This window comes from Henckelia pumila, chromosome 1, assembly GCF_033568475.1.
Source record: "Henckelia pumila isolate YLH828 chromosome 1, ASM3356847v2, whole genome shotgun sequence".
In the NCBI taxonomy this organism is placed as follows: Eukaryota; Viridiplantae; Streptophyta; class Magnoliopsida; order Lamiales; family Gesneriaceae; genus Henckelia; species Henckelia pumila.
Genome location: NC_133120.1, coordinates 99,818,754 through 99,833,777, shown reverse-complemented (window position 1 = coordinate 99,833,777; position 15,024 = coordinate 99,818,754). Strand labels below are relative to the sequence as shown.

General features: G+C 31.2%; 2 protein-coding genes and 1 long non-coding RNA gene across 4 annotated transcripts; 2 read left to right on the top strand and 1 right to left on the bottom strand.

The window, feature by feature from the left end:
• The first annotated feature begins 653 nt into the window (after positions 1-653).
• On the top strand, positions 654-1,680 carry LOC140870629 (uncharacterized). Its single transcript, XM_073273032.1, has 2 exons — positions 654-1,329; positions 1,610-1,680. The coding sequence occupies exons 1-2, from the start codon at positions 654-656 to the stop codon at positions 1,678-1,680; spliced, it is 747 nt and encodes a 248-aa protein (XP_073129133.1).
• A 1,802-nt stretch (positions 1,681-3,482) lies between these two features.
• On the bottom strand, positions 3,483-6,282 carry LOC140876516 (uncharacterized). Of its 2 annotated transcripts, XR_012148823.1 has the most exons (4): positions 6,058-6,282; positions 5,804-5,979; positions 3,885-3,997; positions 3,483-3,690 (listed from the first exon to the last, which is right to left on the bottom strand). It is a non-coding gene; the product is annotated as an uncharacterized lncRNA (long non-coding RNA). The 2 variants fall into 2 exon arrangements; XR_012148822.1 differs by having other exon boundaries at positions 5,804-6,282.
• Positions 6,283-8,944: 2,662 nt separating this feature from the next.
• Positions 8,945-9,754, top strand: LOC140870614 (secreted RxLR effector protein 161-like). Its single transcript, XM_073273031.1, has one exon. It carries the CDS (start codon positions 8,945-8,947, stop codon positions 9,752-9,754), a length of 810 nt encoding a protein of 269 aa, XP_073129132.1.
• Positions 9,755-15,024: the final 5,270 nt, after the last annotated feature.

The following is a 15,024-nucleotide window of genomic DNA, read 5'->3' as shown; positions in this document are numbered from 1 at the left end:
TTAATGCTCCTGAAGTAGCATTACTTTTATTCTATATTGGTGTCCCTGAAGTGACACAATATTTAATCTTCAAGATCTATGATTTAAGATCTTAAATATTTTCGATGTTCTTGAAGGATATCGGTTTTAAATATATATATATATATATATATATATATATATATATGTGTGTGTGTGTGTGTGTGTGTGTGTGTGTGTGTGTGTGTGTGTTTGTTTGAAATATATGTATGATATATAAATTTGTTCATTTTTTTTGGAATTCACGATGATGCTTGTATTCTAGAATATTGATGAAAATTATGATCTATTTAAATAACTATTTAAATTGATCCTCTTTCAAAGACTTTGACTTATTTCAAAGTCTATGATTTAAAATAATATTTTTCTCTTGTTTCAATATTATAATATTGATGTAGATTGATAATGTACACATATATATAAATTGCATGAATTTAGAATTCACATCATTATCCAATAATTAGAATATTGAAGCATGAATTATCTCACACGTATGATTGCTATGCATGTACTATAATTTATGTTCATTGTTAAATTTTCATTCTCGACTTTAAACTCGTATATACATGTTTATATTTATATTTATTGTGTATTAATGAATATTCATGATTTTTATGTTATGTATAGATTTCATCATGTCGAACATCACCAAACTTGAATTTGAAGCACTTGATTTGTCCGGAAAAAACTATTTGTCATGGATAATAGATGCCGAGATCCACCTTGTTTCTATGAATTTAGGAGATACTATAAAAGAAGGAAACAAAACATCCCTGCAGGATCGTGCAAAATCACTCATTTTCCTTCGTCATCATCCCAATGATGGGTTGAAAGTTGAGTATCTCACTGTGAAAGAGCCACAAGAGCTTTGGACAAATCTGAAAGATAGATTTGACCATCAGAGAACGGTATTTTTGCCAAGAGCCCGATATGAATGGATGCATCTACGCTTACAAGATTTCAAATCTGCGAGTGATTATAACTCTGAACTATTCAAGATTAGTTCCATGCTAACACTTTGTGGGGAGAAAGTTACTGATCAAGACATGTTAGAAAAGACTTTCTCCACTTTTCATGCATCAAATGTGCTCCTGCAGCAGCAATACCGTGAGCGTGGATTTAAAAAGTATTCTGAACTTATCTCATGTTTACTTGTTGCTGAACAAAATAATGAGTTGCTCATGAAAAATCATCAGTTGCACCCAACTGGATCTGCACCATTTCCTGAAGCAAATAAAGTTGCATTTCCTGAAGCAAATGCTAACTCAACTCAAAATCATGAGCGAGGACATGCGCGTGGACGTGGTCGCAGTAAAAAAAAAAAAAGACTATCGGCAACAAAATGGTAAGAAACATAAAACATTCCACCAGAAGTGGAATTCCGATTATGGAACAACAGATGAGAAAAGTTCAAATAAGCATGAAGAAAAATGTTACAGATGTGGAGTGGAAGGGCATTGGTCTCGTACCTGTCGTACGGCAAAACATCTTGTGGACCTCTATCAAAACTCGATAAAAGGAAAAGGAAAAATAGAGACAAATTTTTTGGACAATGATGATCCAGTTGATATAACTCATTTGGATGTCTAAGATTTCTTTGCTCGTCCAGATGGAAATATTGATCATTTGGTTGGTGGTGGTGTGTTGAAAGACATAAAATAGTTGTTTCTTTTGAATTTTGTTTTTGTTTTTGTTTTAATTGTTTTAGGTCGTGGTTTTTGTTTTACTCATAATTTCTCTTTTAGGTTGTCATTGAAGTTTTGTTTTAGAATTATTCAATAAATAATTGATCATTTCTTATCGTAATTTTTCCTACTATTTGACATCTTATTGAAGTTATGACTTATTAAGTTATTTCTCTTTTTAGATTAATGATGAAATATCATCATGAATGTCTAGCAGATAGTGGTACAACACATACCATTCTTCAAAATAGAAGGTATTTTCTGAAATTAACATTAGCAGAAAATAATGTTACAACAATATCAGGTGCATCAAAAATTATTGAAGGCTATGGAAAGGCAAAAATCATTTTACCAAATGATACAAGCCTATACATTGAAAATGCACTATATGCTAGCAAATCCAGCAGAAATTTGCTCAGCTTTAAAGATATCCGTCGAAATGGATATCATATTGAAACATTAAATGAGAATAATGTTGAATACCTTGGTATTACATCTATTATATCTGGCCAGAAGCAGATAAAAGAAAAGTTATGTTCACTCCCTTCTGGGATCACTACAACAAAAAAGCTCATAGACAAGGGTGAAAAAACGTTGTTAAAAAGGATCTAAAACCGATATTAAAAGCCATGTTGTTAAAGAGTGCGGTCAAAGACAACGGTTAAAAACCGTTGTCTTTTTGTGTCAACAACAACGGTTTCACAACGGTGAAAAACCGTTGTCGTTGGCTCACAAAGACAACGGTTAAAAACCGTTGTCTTTTTTATTGCACTTTTAACAACAAGACCTTTAACATCAGTTTTAAAACCCATTTAACAACAGTTTTTCACCCTTGTCTTATTTTAGATATAAAATTAAAAAAAATACAATTTCCAAAATTATAAATTCTTCAAATTTTGAAATTTGAAAATAAAATTTAATATACAATTTTCAGTATTGTAAATTAATCAATATTCAAATTTCAATTCTAATTTCATGCACATTAAAAACTAGAGTTATGCTCATATATTGATAAATTTGAAACAACATCGATCTTTTTCCTAATAGAGATTCTTCATGAAGGTCGCATCCATTTTTTCTTCTGATTTGTCTGTTCGGACAATATACATCTCAAGTTTCCTGAACATAAAATATACATTGTAAGTGAAAAAAAAGAGCTGCAATATCAAACTAATTAAAATTAAATGAGCAAGAGTGATGGAAAAATGAGCTGGAATATCAAACTTACAGCTGAAACTAACTTAAAATATGAAGCAAACAAAGTTGAGATCCAAAAACTAATTCAATTTGTGATTGCACATCATTATATTTCAATGAACTGTCTCGTCTCTCCTAAAATGAATTCCAAAAGTAGATTAATCAAAAATCGCTTCAATCACGTTTAAAAGCCACAAGTAAATCATAGGAAAATACTCAGTAAGGACATATTTGAGCAAAACAAGGCAGAACCTGCCAACATCTTAAAGAATGGTGATCTGTATTTTTCTTAAAGAAAGTTGGCGAATTCAAAGTTATACCTCCATTGGCTAGAACCACCTGTGAGGAAAGAAACATTAGAACAATGAAGTTGCTGACCTTGATTAATTTATTAAGTATTCACATACTCTATGAAGTTGTTACCCACATCAATGCATAATATTAAGTATTCAAATACTTTATATTGTCGTAGGTTAACTTCACACAAGAAACTATTAAACAATGGTCTGTGCAAATATGCTAGCTACTAGTTCACAGTTAAAAGTCAATTTGCATCAATTATACTATACTGAAATTTCAGTTCAAAGGTTGTGAAAATAATTATCCTGCATACTATACTTTAGCTCAATCTGCAGGCTAATTTTTCAATAAAACAAGTATAAAAAAACATAGCAGGGAAAGAATATTCATATCATATCATCTCAAAACCGGGTAGTGATCAATACCTGTTACAAAAGAAGTTCCCAAATCGGCCGGAGAGCATGCGGTTCAATAAATCAACAAGGAAAATCTGAAATGACAGCAACAAGAGTAATCAAGCAGTATTACAGCCTTGATAAGAGAGGCATCATCCAAATTACGTATAATTTGCAAAATAATAATCAAGTTTGTTGTGACCATCACATCTAGGGATATTGACATATTCCTCATAGAACATAGCTTAGGTTATTCTAACTGATAAAAGGATTAGATAAACTCAAATACCTGGCCTACAAGTGGGAAAAATAATTGAGCTATATACAATTTATCTTCCAGCTTTTGATAACGAACATTAAACTCATGCTTGTACAAAAGAACCACCAAAAAATTCTAGCAGCCTGCATATCCTCATAAAGAAATATTTTGATTAGGCGTGAGAGAATAGGAGGTGAAGTAAATGAACATAAATTCAAGGAGATAGATAATAGACCATGAAGCTAATCTTCATATCTTGTGAACACATTTTTTTTTCTCACACCTTGGCTAGCATAGATAGATCCTTGTGATCCTATCTATGTACCAAAAACTCAACTTTAAGCTATTTAATTGCGCTTCAGCATCAGAAGACTACTGCACATGTTATATTACCTCCAGTAATGACCTACATGAATCCTTGATTTGGCTGCTTTTTTTCTTTCTTCCTTTCTTCCTTTCTTGTATATTTTTATGGAATAACTTGGAGTCGAGAGTTGGTGGCACTACTTGCACATGAAGAAAATCTATAATACTAAGAAAATACTTCTAATAATGCGTTCATTTTATCTTCAGACAATCAATAGATGTATCAATGGTACGTTACATAGTGATGAAAATGAAACTACAATTTATCTAAACGACATGTTGTGTTTCGAGCATAAATAAAAAAGAAACATAATTTGTTTCAAAATAATACAAGTTACTAGACAAGCGAAACCAAAATTTGACAAGTTAAACAAACGAAAACTCAACAAAAAAAAAAATCAACTTACTATAGTGCAATTCAAATCACACATTTTTTAAGGAATGAAAAATAATAATATAAAAACAAAACCTTTACATTTCCAAACTGAAAACAATTTCTTAAAAGAGCAACTGATAATTAAATTATAAACACGAAACTTGCTTAATATGACAGATGCAAAAATTAATAAAAACAATCCCGTAGTCAATGGGATTACAAATAAATCATGGAATTATATATAACACAGTACGTAAATTAGGAAATAGATTGAAATCATTATATATATATATGATATATCCCATGAAAGGGAGATTGGAGAGATCAATGCTAATCCCTTGGTTCAAGTCGATCATATCATAGAAGATTAAATGTCACAAACGAAAATCACAACAAATGAGTAAAAATAATCATCCATCGCCCCTATATAAATTCCATCTTTGCCACCACAAATTGATCTCAAAGCTTTCATATATTGGGGAAAAAAAGAAAAAAGAAAACATATATATATATATTTCTAGGTAGCCACCACAAAATCTCACGTACTACACAATCGGGAAAAAAAGAAAAGAAGAGGAATTACTATGGCTTTGAACAAGAGTTCGATAATTTTTGTGATCACGATGACATGTTTGGTGTGGTCCAGCATCTCAACCACGTCAGAAATATCGGGTGAAAAAAACACGATAGGATGCTTGACAGCGATCGTGAAATTCAGGCCTTGCATCATTGAGATTATCACTAGTTTGAAGAAGGGGAAGTTGGATATAACTCCAGAATGCTGCGGGAAGATCATATTGGTGGCTCAACAATGCTGGCCAAATATGAACAACCATAACGCCCTGCAGCAAACCACTTTCATATGTGGCTTGCCCGCAGATCAATATGGGAATTAAAAGTAGACTAATTACTTCTTCATAATTATAATTAAAGCACCAGCTTATTTCATATATAATAATATTTTGCTTATTTCAATGTGCATTTTTCATAAACAAGAAAAATAACTCTGAGACGGCAAAACAATTGCAAAGACGCCCGAATGGCTAGCAGCAGAAAAATCAGAAACACTAGCAGTTGTAACTCTTAAGATCGAAAATAAGCAGCTCAAACTACGATCATAACAATCAAACCAAGAAAATCGATTAACACAAACAGAGAACAACTCGCGACCTAAACTTCTCGAATTCAAACCAAACGTGAGTATTACCTTATGAAATTGGCATCACATCGAAGCTCTAAATGTGTGCTTCAAAAACCCTTGTTCAATTTTCGGCAATAAAACCACGAGATCGGGCGGAGAAGAAGCAATCGCGATTTGAAGGAGTTTGAGTTTCATGCTGAACCAATTGAATCTGTATCTCTGCTTTGTCATAAACCCGCAACCTACAAGAAAACGAAATGGAAAATTTCCGAAAAATCTTTTTCATCAAATGCTTCTGATACTTTTTATGAGAACAAAACCTGATTGTAGTTGGAGATGAGGGTTCCGAAGAGCATCTCCCATCCAACTTCCAAACGATTGATCCCCAATTCATTTTCGATCGATTCCATACCACACTAAATCTCCATTGTATCGCGTCCGATCGCTCGAAATATCCATTGTATCGCTTCCAATCGCTTGAAATCTCCATCTAGAATCTGAATCTGACGTGCTGATGTTTTTGAGGAAGAAGAATAGGGTTTCGATTTTCACCAGGCAGAGGATTCTCAAAACGGGTTGCAAGTATAGGAAGAAACACCTAGTCTATGTATATGTATATTGAGTACAAAAGTTTAATTTTAAAAAAATAAAAATAAAAAATTCGATTAAAAAAATAAAAATTTAAAATTTAAAGACAACGGTTTTTAGAAACCGTTGTCTTTGGCATACATAAGACAACGATTTTTTAAAAACCGTTGTTTTTTTCCAACAAAAAATAAACAACAACAACGGTTTTATTAAAAACCGTTGTTAAATGAAAAAAGACAACGGTTTTTCTCAAAACCGTTGTCTATTGCGTGTTGTTGAATCCCATATTTCTTGTAGTGGATGTATTTTACCACAATAAAAGCAATTGAAGCAAACACTTGCACAAACCAGAAGTTTGTCGACCAACAAAGCTTCAAACTATGGCATGATCGGCTTGGTCACCCTGGGGCAATAATGATGCGCAAAATAATAATGAACTCACATGGACATCCTTTAAAAAACCAAAAGATTCTTATGAATAATGATTATTCATGTGTTGCTTGTTCACAAGGCAAACTAATTATAAGACCTTCCCCTACATAGGTTGATGTTGAAATTCCAACCTTTTTGGAAAGAATCCATGGGGATATTTGTGGGCCTATACACCCACCATGTGGACCATTTCGTTATTTCATGATATTGATTGATGCGTCTACTAGATGGTCACATGTGAGTTTGCTTTCAACTCGAAATATAGCATTTGCTAGATTACTTGCGCAAATTATTAAATTACGAGCTCAATTCCCAGATTATTCAATCAAGAAAATTCGTCTTGATAATGCTGCTGAGTTTAAATCGCAGGCATTTGATGAATATTGTATGTCAATAGGGATTTCAGTTGAGCATTCAGTTGCCCATGTTCATACACAAAATGGCTTGGCAGAGGCATTTATTAAACGGTTGCAGTTGATTGCTAGACCATTACTGATGAGAACGAAACTTCTATCTTCTGCGTGGGGTCATGCTATAATACATGCTGTATCATTGGTTCGCATAAGACCAACTAATTATCACCAGTATCACCCTTACAACTTGCTTACGGTCGAGAACCTGATTTTTGTCACCTTCGAGTATTTGGTTGTGCAGTTCAAGTCCCTCTCCCACCCACACAACGAACCAAAATGGGTCCACAACGTAGAATTGGGATTTATGTGGGATTTGATTCACCATCTATTATTAAATATTTGGAACCTTTGACGGGTGATCTTTTTACTGCGAGGTTTGCAGACTGCCACTTTAATGAGTCGGAGTTTTCAACTTTAGGGGTAGTAAAGTTGTATCCTAAAAAACAACAAAAATTTAGTTGGAATGAGAAAACACTATCTCATTATGATCCTCGAAATAATCAAAGTGAGCAAGAAGTTGAAAGAATTATTCACTTGCAAAGAATTGCGAATCAATTGCCCGATGCTTTTGTCAATACAAAGAATGTGACAAAGTCACATATACATGCAGAGAATACCCCCGTGAAAATTGATGTCCCTGTAGGACCAACTAATATTCAACCTGCAAATGAATCTAAAATACGCAAGAAGCGTGGTCGACCAAGTGGTTCAAAGGATATTGTACCTCAAAAAAGAAAGGTACAAGATAAAGAAAATTCAAAAGCTCCCGAAGAAGCAATTCCAGATGATATAGTAAGAGAAATCGATGAACCTGGCGTAGGAAATATTCCTGAAGAATTGCAACTCAATGAAAATAATGAGATTTCAACAAATTACTTATCATCTCGAAAATTGTGGGATCGAAATGATACAATTATTGATAATGTCTTTGCCCTAAATGTGGCCCTTGACATTATGCATAATGGAGACATAGAACCACAATCGGTTAATGAATGTCAAAAAAAGAAATGACTGGCCAAAATGAAAGGAGGCCATACAAGCTGAATTAGATACACTAGAAAGACGTAAAGTGTTTGGACCTGTAGTTCGAACACCTGAAAATGTAGTCCCAATAGGATACAGATGGGTTTTTGTAAGAAAGAGGAATGAAAATGGTGAAATTATAAGATACAAACCTCGACTCGTAGCCCAGGGTTTCTCGCAGCGACCTGGAGTTGACTATGAGGAAACATATTAACCTGTGATGGATGCCACTACTTTTCGATTCCTGATCAGTTTAGCAGTATCAGAAAGTCTTGATATGCAACTCATGGATGTAGTAACTGCTTATCTTTATGGTTCACTTGATAGTGATATATATATGAAAGTCCCTGAAGGACTCAAACTATCAGAAGCAAATAATACAACTCCCAAGACTATGTTATCAATAAAGCTGCACAAATCCTTGTATGGATTAAAGCAATCTGGACGCATGTAGTACAATTGTCTTAGTGAATATTTGTTAAAAGAAGGATACACAAATAATGCTATTTGTCCATGCGTATTTATAAAAAGGACAAATAATGGTTTTGCAGTTGTGGCGGTATATGTTGACGATCTAAATCTTATTGGCACTCCGAAAGAGCTTGCTAAAACTGCCAATTACTTGAAAAGCGAGTTCGAGATGAAAGACTTGGGAAGGACAATTTTGTCTTGGACTACAAATTGAACATTTACAAGATGGGATATTTTTTCATCAATCATCATATGTAGAGAAGGTATTAAAGCGCTTTATATGGATAAGGCACATCCATTAGCATCACCAATGATTGTCCGATCACTTGATGCTAACAAAGATCTTTTTCGACCACTTGAAGATGGAGAAAAGATCATAGGTCCAGAAGTACCATATCTAAGTGCGATTGGAGCATTGTCATATCTCGCAAATTATACTCGTCCTGATATAGCATTTTCTGTTAATCTTCTAGCGAGATATAGCTCATGTCCAACCCGAAGACATTGGAATGGTGTAAAACACATTTTTCGCTACCTTCGTGGTACAACTGATATGGGATTGTTTTATTCAACAAAATCAAAGTCTTCTTTAGTTGGATATGCAGATGCAGGGTATCTTTTCGATCCACATAAAGCTAAATCCCAGACAGGCTATGTGTTTACACGAGGAGACACTGCTATATCATGGAGGTCAGTGAAACAATCCCTAACAACAACATCTTCAAATCACTCTGAGATTATGGCAATGCATGAAGCAAGTAGAGAATGTGTATGGTTGAGATCTATGACGCAACACATCCAAGAATCATGTGGGTTGCCAACAACCAAAGATAGCCCGACAGTTATATTCGAAGACAATACTGCATGTATTGCACAATTAAAAGGAGGCTACATCAAAGGGGATAGAACAAAGCATATCTCACCAAAGTTCTTCTACACACACGAGCTTCAAGAAAATGGTGATATTGATGTCCATCAGATTTGTTCAAGTGATAATGTAGCTGACCTATTTACAAAAGCACTGCCGACATCAACTTTCAAGAAATTGGTGCACAAAATAGGGATGCATCAGTTAAAGGACCTTAGATGATTGAGATCAGGGGGCATCTATTGTTGTACTCTTTTTCCTTCGTTCAGGTTTTTTCCATTGGGTTTTTCTGACAAGATTTTAACGAGGCAGCACTCAAGCCCCACATCTCTCTGTAATTCAATAATCATCTAAGGGGAGTGTTATAGATAATTTTTTGTAGATGATCATTGATATTATCTTTTATCGTGTTATCTAATATTCAAATATGTAAATGCACTCTATAAATAGAGGCCTCCAATGATGAATAAAGTATTCTTATTCATTCTCTCATCTCCGTATTTCTTATAATTCTTAACACAAACACAATTTTAAAAAGCCATAAATTTCAAATTTTTTTGAATTTTAGAATTAATGCTTTTATTTTTAATACATGAATTATACCATTAATTTTAATATTAAAATTACATTAAAAGATACTATAGAAAACTATATTTTTTAATTTTAATTTCGAAAATCATTGTGGTTAAAAAAATGACAAACATGGCAACATAACTTTTTTAAATAATATTTTATGATATAACTGATAAAAAAATTGTTTTTAAATATTATTATATTTATTTTATAATTTATAATCCTTAAACTCTATCATATCTGAAATTATATTTATTGACATTATTTAATTAAATTATTACGCTATATATTGAAATTTTAGAAAATTTTATTATCCATATAATTGAAATGTGAGAAATTCTTTAGAGGTCATTGAAAATATTCCAAAGTAAATTCACATGAGTCTATAAAAATCTTTTACAACTCTATAAAATTATATAAAAATCAATAAAAATCAATCAGTTCCATAAAAGTCTATTATTCTAAAAAACAATTATTAAATCTTTGCAATGAACAATAATAATGATTTTAATTTAAGTTGGTGAGATCGAAATATAGTATAATATATGAGCCGTAAATGAAAATGGGGATAATAGCTAAAATAGTCCAATAAATTTGATTGTTTTGTGATTTAATCTTGTAAATATTTAAATTTGGGTTTTGGTCCTGTAAGTTTAGTTATGTTTGGTTTTTAGTCCTTTTTCCATTAAACAATGTTTTTATAACCGGACCGGTGATCAAACAATCTAATTTAAAAAAACGGTTCAACTGGTTGGCCCGTTTTAACCGGACGGTCGAATCAGAAAATCGTTTATATAATATAATATAATTAATAATATATTTTAAATTATAAAAACCTAAAAAATATATATTTATCGTAGTTTAAATTAAATAACTATATAAATATATTCAAAATATTAGTTATAGTTATATATTTTTTAAAAAATTAATTAATTAATTAAAAAACTTTAATATTAATAAACAAATTTTTAATGAAGAAAAAATTTCAAATAATCATGTATATGTATATAATATATTAAATTAAGTTTTTAAAATAAGAAAGCTTTAAAAAAATCGAAAACCAGTTTTTTTTTATTTTTGGTCGGTTTTTTTAGTTCAACCGTTAAAACGGTGTTTTGGAGTGTTTCGAATCAGACCAGTGACCGGTCGGATTGAACCGGTTACACCGGTTGATACAGTTCATTTTTGAAAACATGACATTTAAGTGTTAAAGCCACAACATACATAATCATCATTTGTCAATGCCACGTGAGCATTTTTTGTTGCCACGTCAGCATTTTCTGATGACACGTCAAAATTCTATGAAGAAAGGACTAAAAATCAATTATAATTTTACTTATAGGACCAAAACCCAAAATTAAATACTTACAGGATCAAAATACAAAATGGGCAAAGTTACAGGATCATTTTGACTATATTCTCATTAAAATTAGACGTGTGAAACAATAGATAGTTTAATATAATATGTACATAAAATATATACAACTAGCTATAACGTACGTGTGTTGTGTCATGTGTGTGACTAAAAGTGATCATGTCATCAACCGAAAATATTTTGTTGGGACATTAATAAATTTCAATTTTTTTAAAAAAAATCTGCTGCAGGGTAACTTTGAAAAGCAAGCACATTTCCTAACAGATTTCAAAATTGAAGTAATTTATTTTTTAAATAAACGATGATGGTATAAAATTGAGGAAAACAAAATTGGAAGAGAAAACATGGAATTTTGAATTCAACCATATCACTTAGCCAATGGTAATTTAGGAATATGAAAAAGGCTTCACCCAAAAAAACTTATTCACAACATACTCGTTTTTAGGAATTTGATATGTGTGATGGAATTATTAATGTAAAGATTAACTTATTCACAACATACTCTTTTTTAGGAATTTGATATGTGTGATGGAATTATTAATGTAAAGATTATTTCTGGGATAAGTATATTTTTTTAATATAATTATAAAATATATTTATAAAACTTTAATTTGTTTGATATGTTTTTTGTGTTAAGGATAAAAGTGTGGACAAATTTTCATTAGACTAAAATACCCCTCATCCCTTCTATTATTACATATCATTTTTTTTCTTTTATTTTCTTTTATTTTAAATTTTAAATAAAACAAATGTCTCGTTAATCCAAACAAATCAAAATCTTCATCATCATTCATTGATCCAAACCCACCTCTTTTCCAGATTCTGTTACTCATGTTTGTAAATTTTTTCCAGCGAGATCTATTTACGTATCTTACAACGACTACTACTTCGACGTCTTCTTTAAATTCTTGCAGTTCGTAGCGACAGGAGGCCGGTGGATTCAAGCAATTCCTTGATAAATATATATCAAAGCTCAAATCTGTTCACTAAACCTATAGTCCATGGTGATTTTCTAAATCGTAGATTCAAAGCAAATCCTTGGTGAAAAACGGACTTCGACTTCGACTTCGTAAATCGTAGAAAGCAAAATTATTGGGAAACATTTTTCATACTTTCAAATTGCCAGGTATGAATTCTGCAAAAGAAGCAGCTTCGAGAAGTGGCCGGGTAACTGGGGGTGTATACGCTGGGATTTGGTAGTAGGGAAAAAGGTATAAATGTCAAATACTTCAATAATCCATGACACTGTAGACATGCGGCTTATAATAACACGTCGGAAGAGTGGATTCTAATGCTGCTTTTTCAAGATGGAACAGTGGATTAGTACCGGGCCTTAGGTTATCTGAGGTGGCGTAAAACGCGAGACAAACGTGGGATATTTAGCTAATCTAAGGGTAATCCATTATACCAAACGTATATATAGTAATAGTCATATGAAGGAAAAACCCGATCAATATAATATGTATATAAGATACAAAATGTGCCAACGAGGTCTTGGCCTAGTGGTCAAGACTGAGAACCTGAAACCTCGATTTTCGTTGACTGCGGGTAGATTTTTAATTTATTTTAGGTAGAGTTAGGTATTTTATTAGCTCGATACAAACATTTCGATATTCAATGCAATTTGTACTAAAAAAAATTACAAAATGTTAACTTGACTACTTGAGCTAAAGAAAAAAATAAACTGGGTAAAAATTGGGCCAAAATAATTGTAACAAAATCACTCATTTTTTTTTTATATTTTATATATTTAGGAAATTAGTGATGTATTATTTATTTATTTAAAATAGATACCCAAAAATATTATATAAGGAGTTTTTTTTCACCCAAACTTCCTGTGAAATATCGGAAATATATGTTTCACCCATATGAAAATTAAATAGATGTCAGACACCGTTTGGTTTGAGTGATAGGATAAGTAATCCATAGATAAGTAATATAATGTAAATTAAAAATAAATAAAAAAAATAGTTAATACATTATTTGATTTGATTGATAGATTATAATTTATTTGATTTAATTGATGTAAAATTATTAATTAATAAATAGATAAATAATATGACGAAAATAAGGCGAAATTGATTGTGATAAGTTATACATAGATTAATAATACATCAAACCAAACAATGCCACAGTGTTTTTATAAAAGTTGCATATGTGTCCAGGTCCAATCACATGATCAAAGTAGTTGAGATTTTACTAAATTGTCCTCTACTATTATTTAATATTTTTTTCCGATAAGACTATTATTTAATTTATGTATGAGATTACAGAAAGCATTTATGAAAAATTATATAAACTACCTATATGTGATATCTCAATTTTGTTCAAATCCTCCTCGTGAAAAAAGTATTAGCTAGAAACTTCCCGTGTTTTTAAATTTCGAGCTCCCACACCCTTGTCAATACTTTTAATATCCCACACACCTAATTTGACAAAATTGCCTTGGTTTTTTAAGAGTGTTTGTGTGATCAATCGAATCTTATGAAATTTTCATAGTATTAAATTTACCGTAAAACATTGAAATTGATATTTACAATTTGTTATTGGAAAGATCTAGTCATCATATGTAATTAATTCCATAACAAACCAAGTACATAAAACATACGTCAAATCGTTTAATTGTTGGTAAAATTATTGATGATTTAAAAATTTTTAAAATCTAAAAAGTAATGCAATGCAAAACGCCCCCATCGACAGCGAACGCTGCGCTAAAGCTTTTTTAATTTTTTTTTTGTTTTTTGTTCTCTTCTATTTTATGTCATGTTTATTTATTTAATAATTTGGACTTGTGGGTACATACCAAATATGTTGAGTTTACTGATTTTCAAGGCGAATAATTTTCAAATAGTGAGACGGTCATGATTTGATTTCATTTTTGGCAGTTATACTTTGAATTTTTAGAAAAATAAAAAGATTATACATTTTTCAAGATAGATTATAAAAATAAACATATTTTTTTTAAAAAAATATAATTTACCGGTTCATCACAATTTTGAAAATGACAAATACTCTAATGAGGTAGTCAGACAGTTCAATTTTGTGAGTTGATTTTTCAACCTGACTCAACATTTGAAAATTTATAACTTTTTATAATATTGAATTATTTTTCATGGTAGGTAGAACATTTTCGACTCGTAAAACCATCTCACTATTTGAAAATTATTTGTCTTGCAAATTAGTAAATTCATCATCTTTGGTATGCAACATGAAATCCCATTTTATTAAATAAATAAACATATTAAAATTTTACTTAAAAAAATAGTTGCTAATGTATGAAGGTGCATTTGCAACTATTTTTTAAGATCAATAAAAATGTTAAAATAGAGAGTAAATGCTCAGGTAATATTTTGTTGTTTTAGGCACCATTATGTTCACGGTATTACTAATATATGTATAACTCATCTCATCTCATCCCACGATATTCTTATCATATTATTTATCTATATATTAACTATTTATTTTACATTAATCAAATCATTAATTATTTTTCTCACATCAATCAAATCATTGAATTCAAATTACTATATTATCCCTTATAAAT

Coding starts and splice junctions, on each gene's coding strand:
- LOC140870629 (XM_073273032.1), top strand. CDS start 654: ATGTCGAACATCACCAAACTTGAATTTGAAGCACTTGATTTGTCCGGA. Junction 1,330..1,609: donor TGCGCGTGGACGTGGTCGCA/GTAAAAAAAAAA, acceptor TGGATGTCTAAG/ATTTCTTTGCTCGTCCAGAT.
- LOC140870614 (XM_073273031.1), top strand. CDS start 8,945: ATGGATAAGGCACATCCATTAGCATCACCAATGATTGTCCGATCACTT.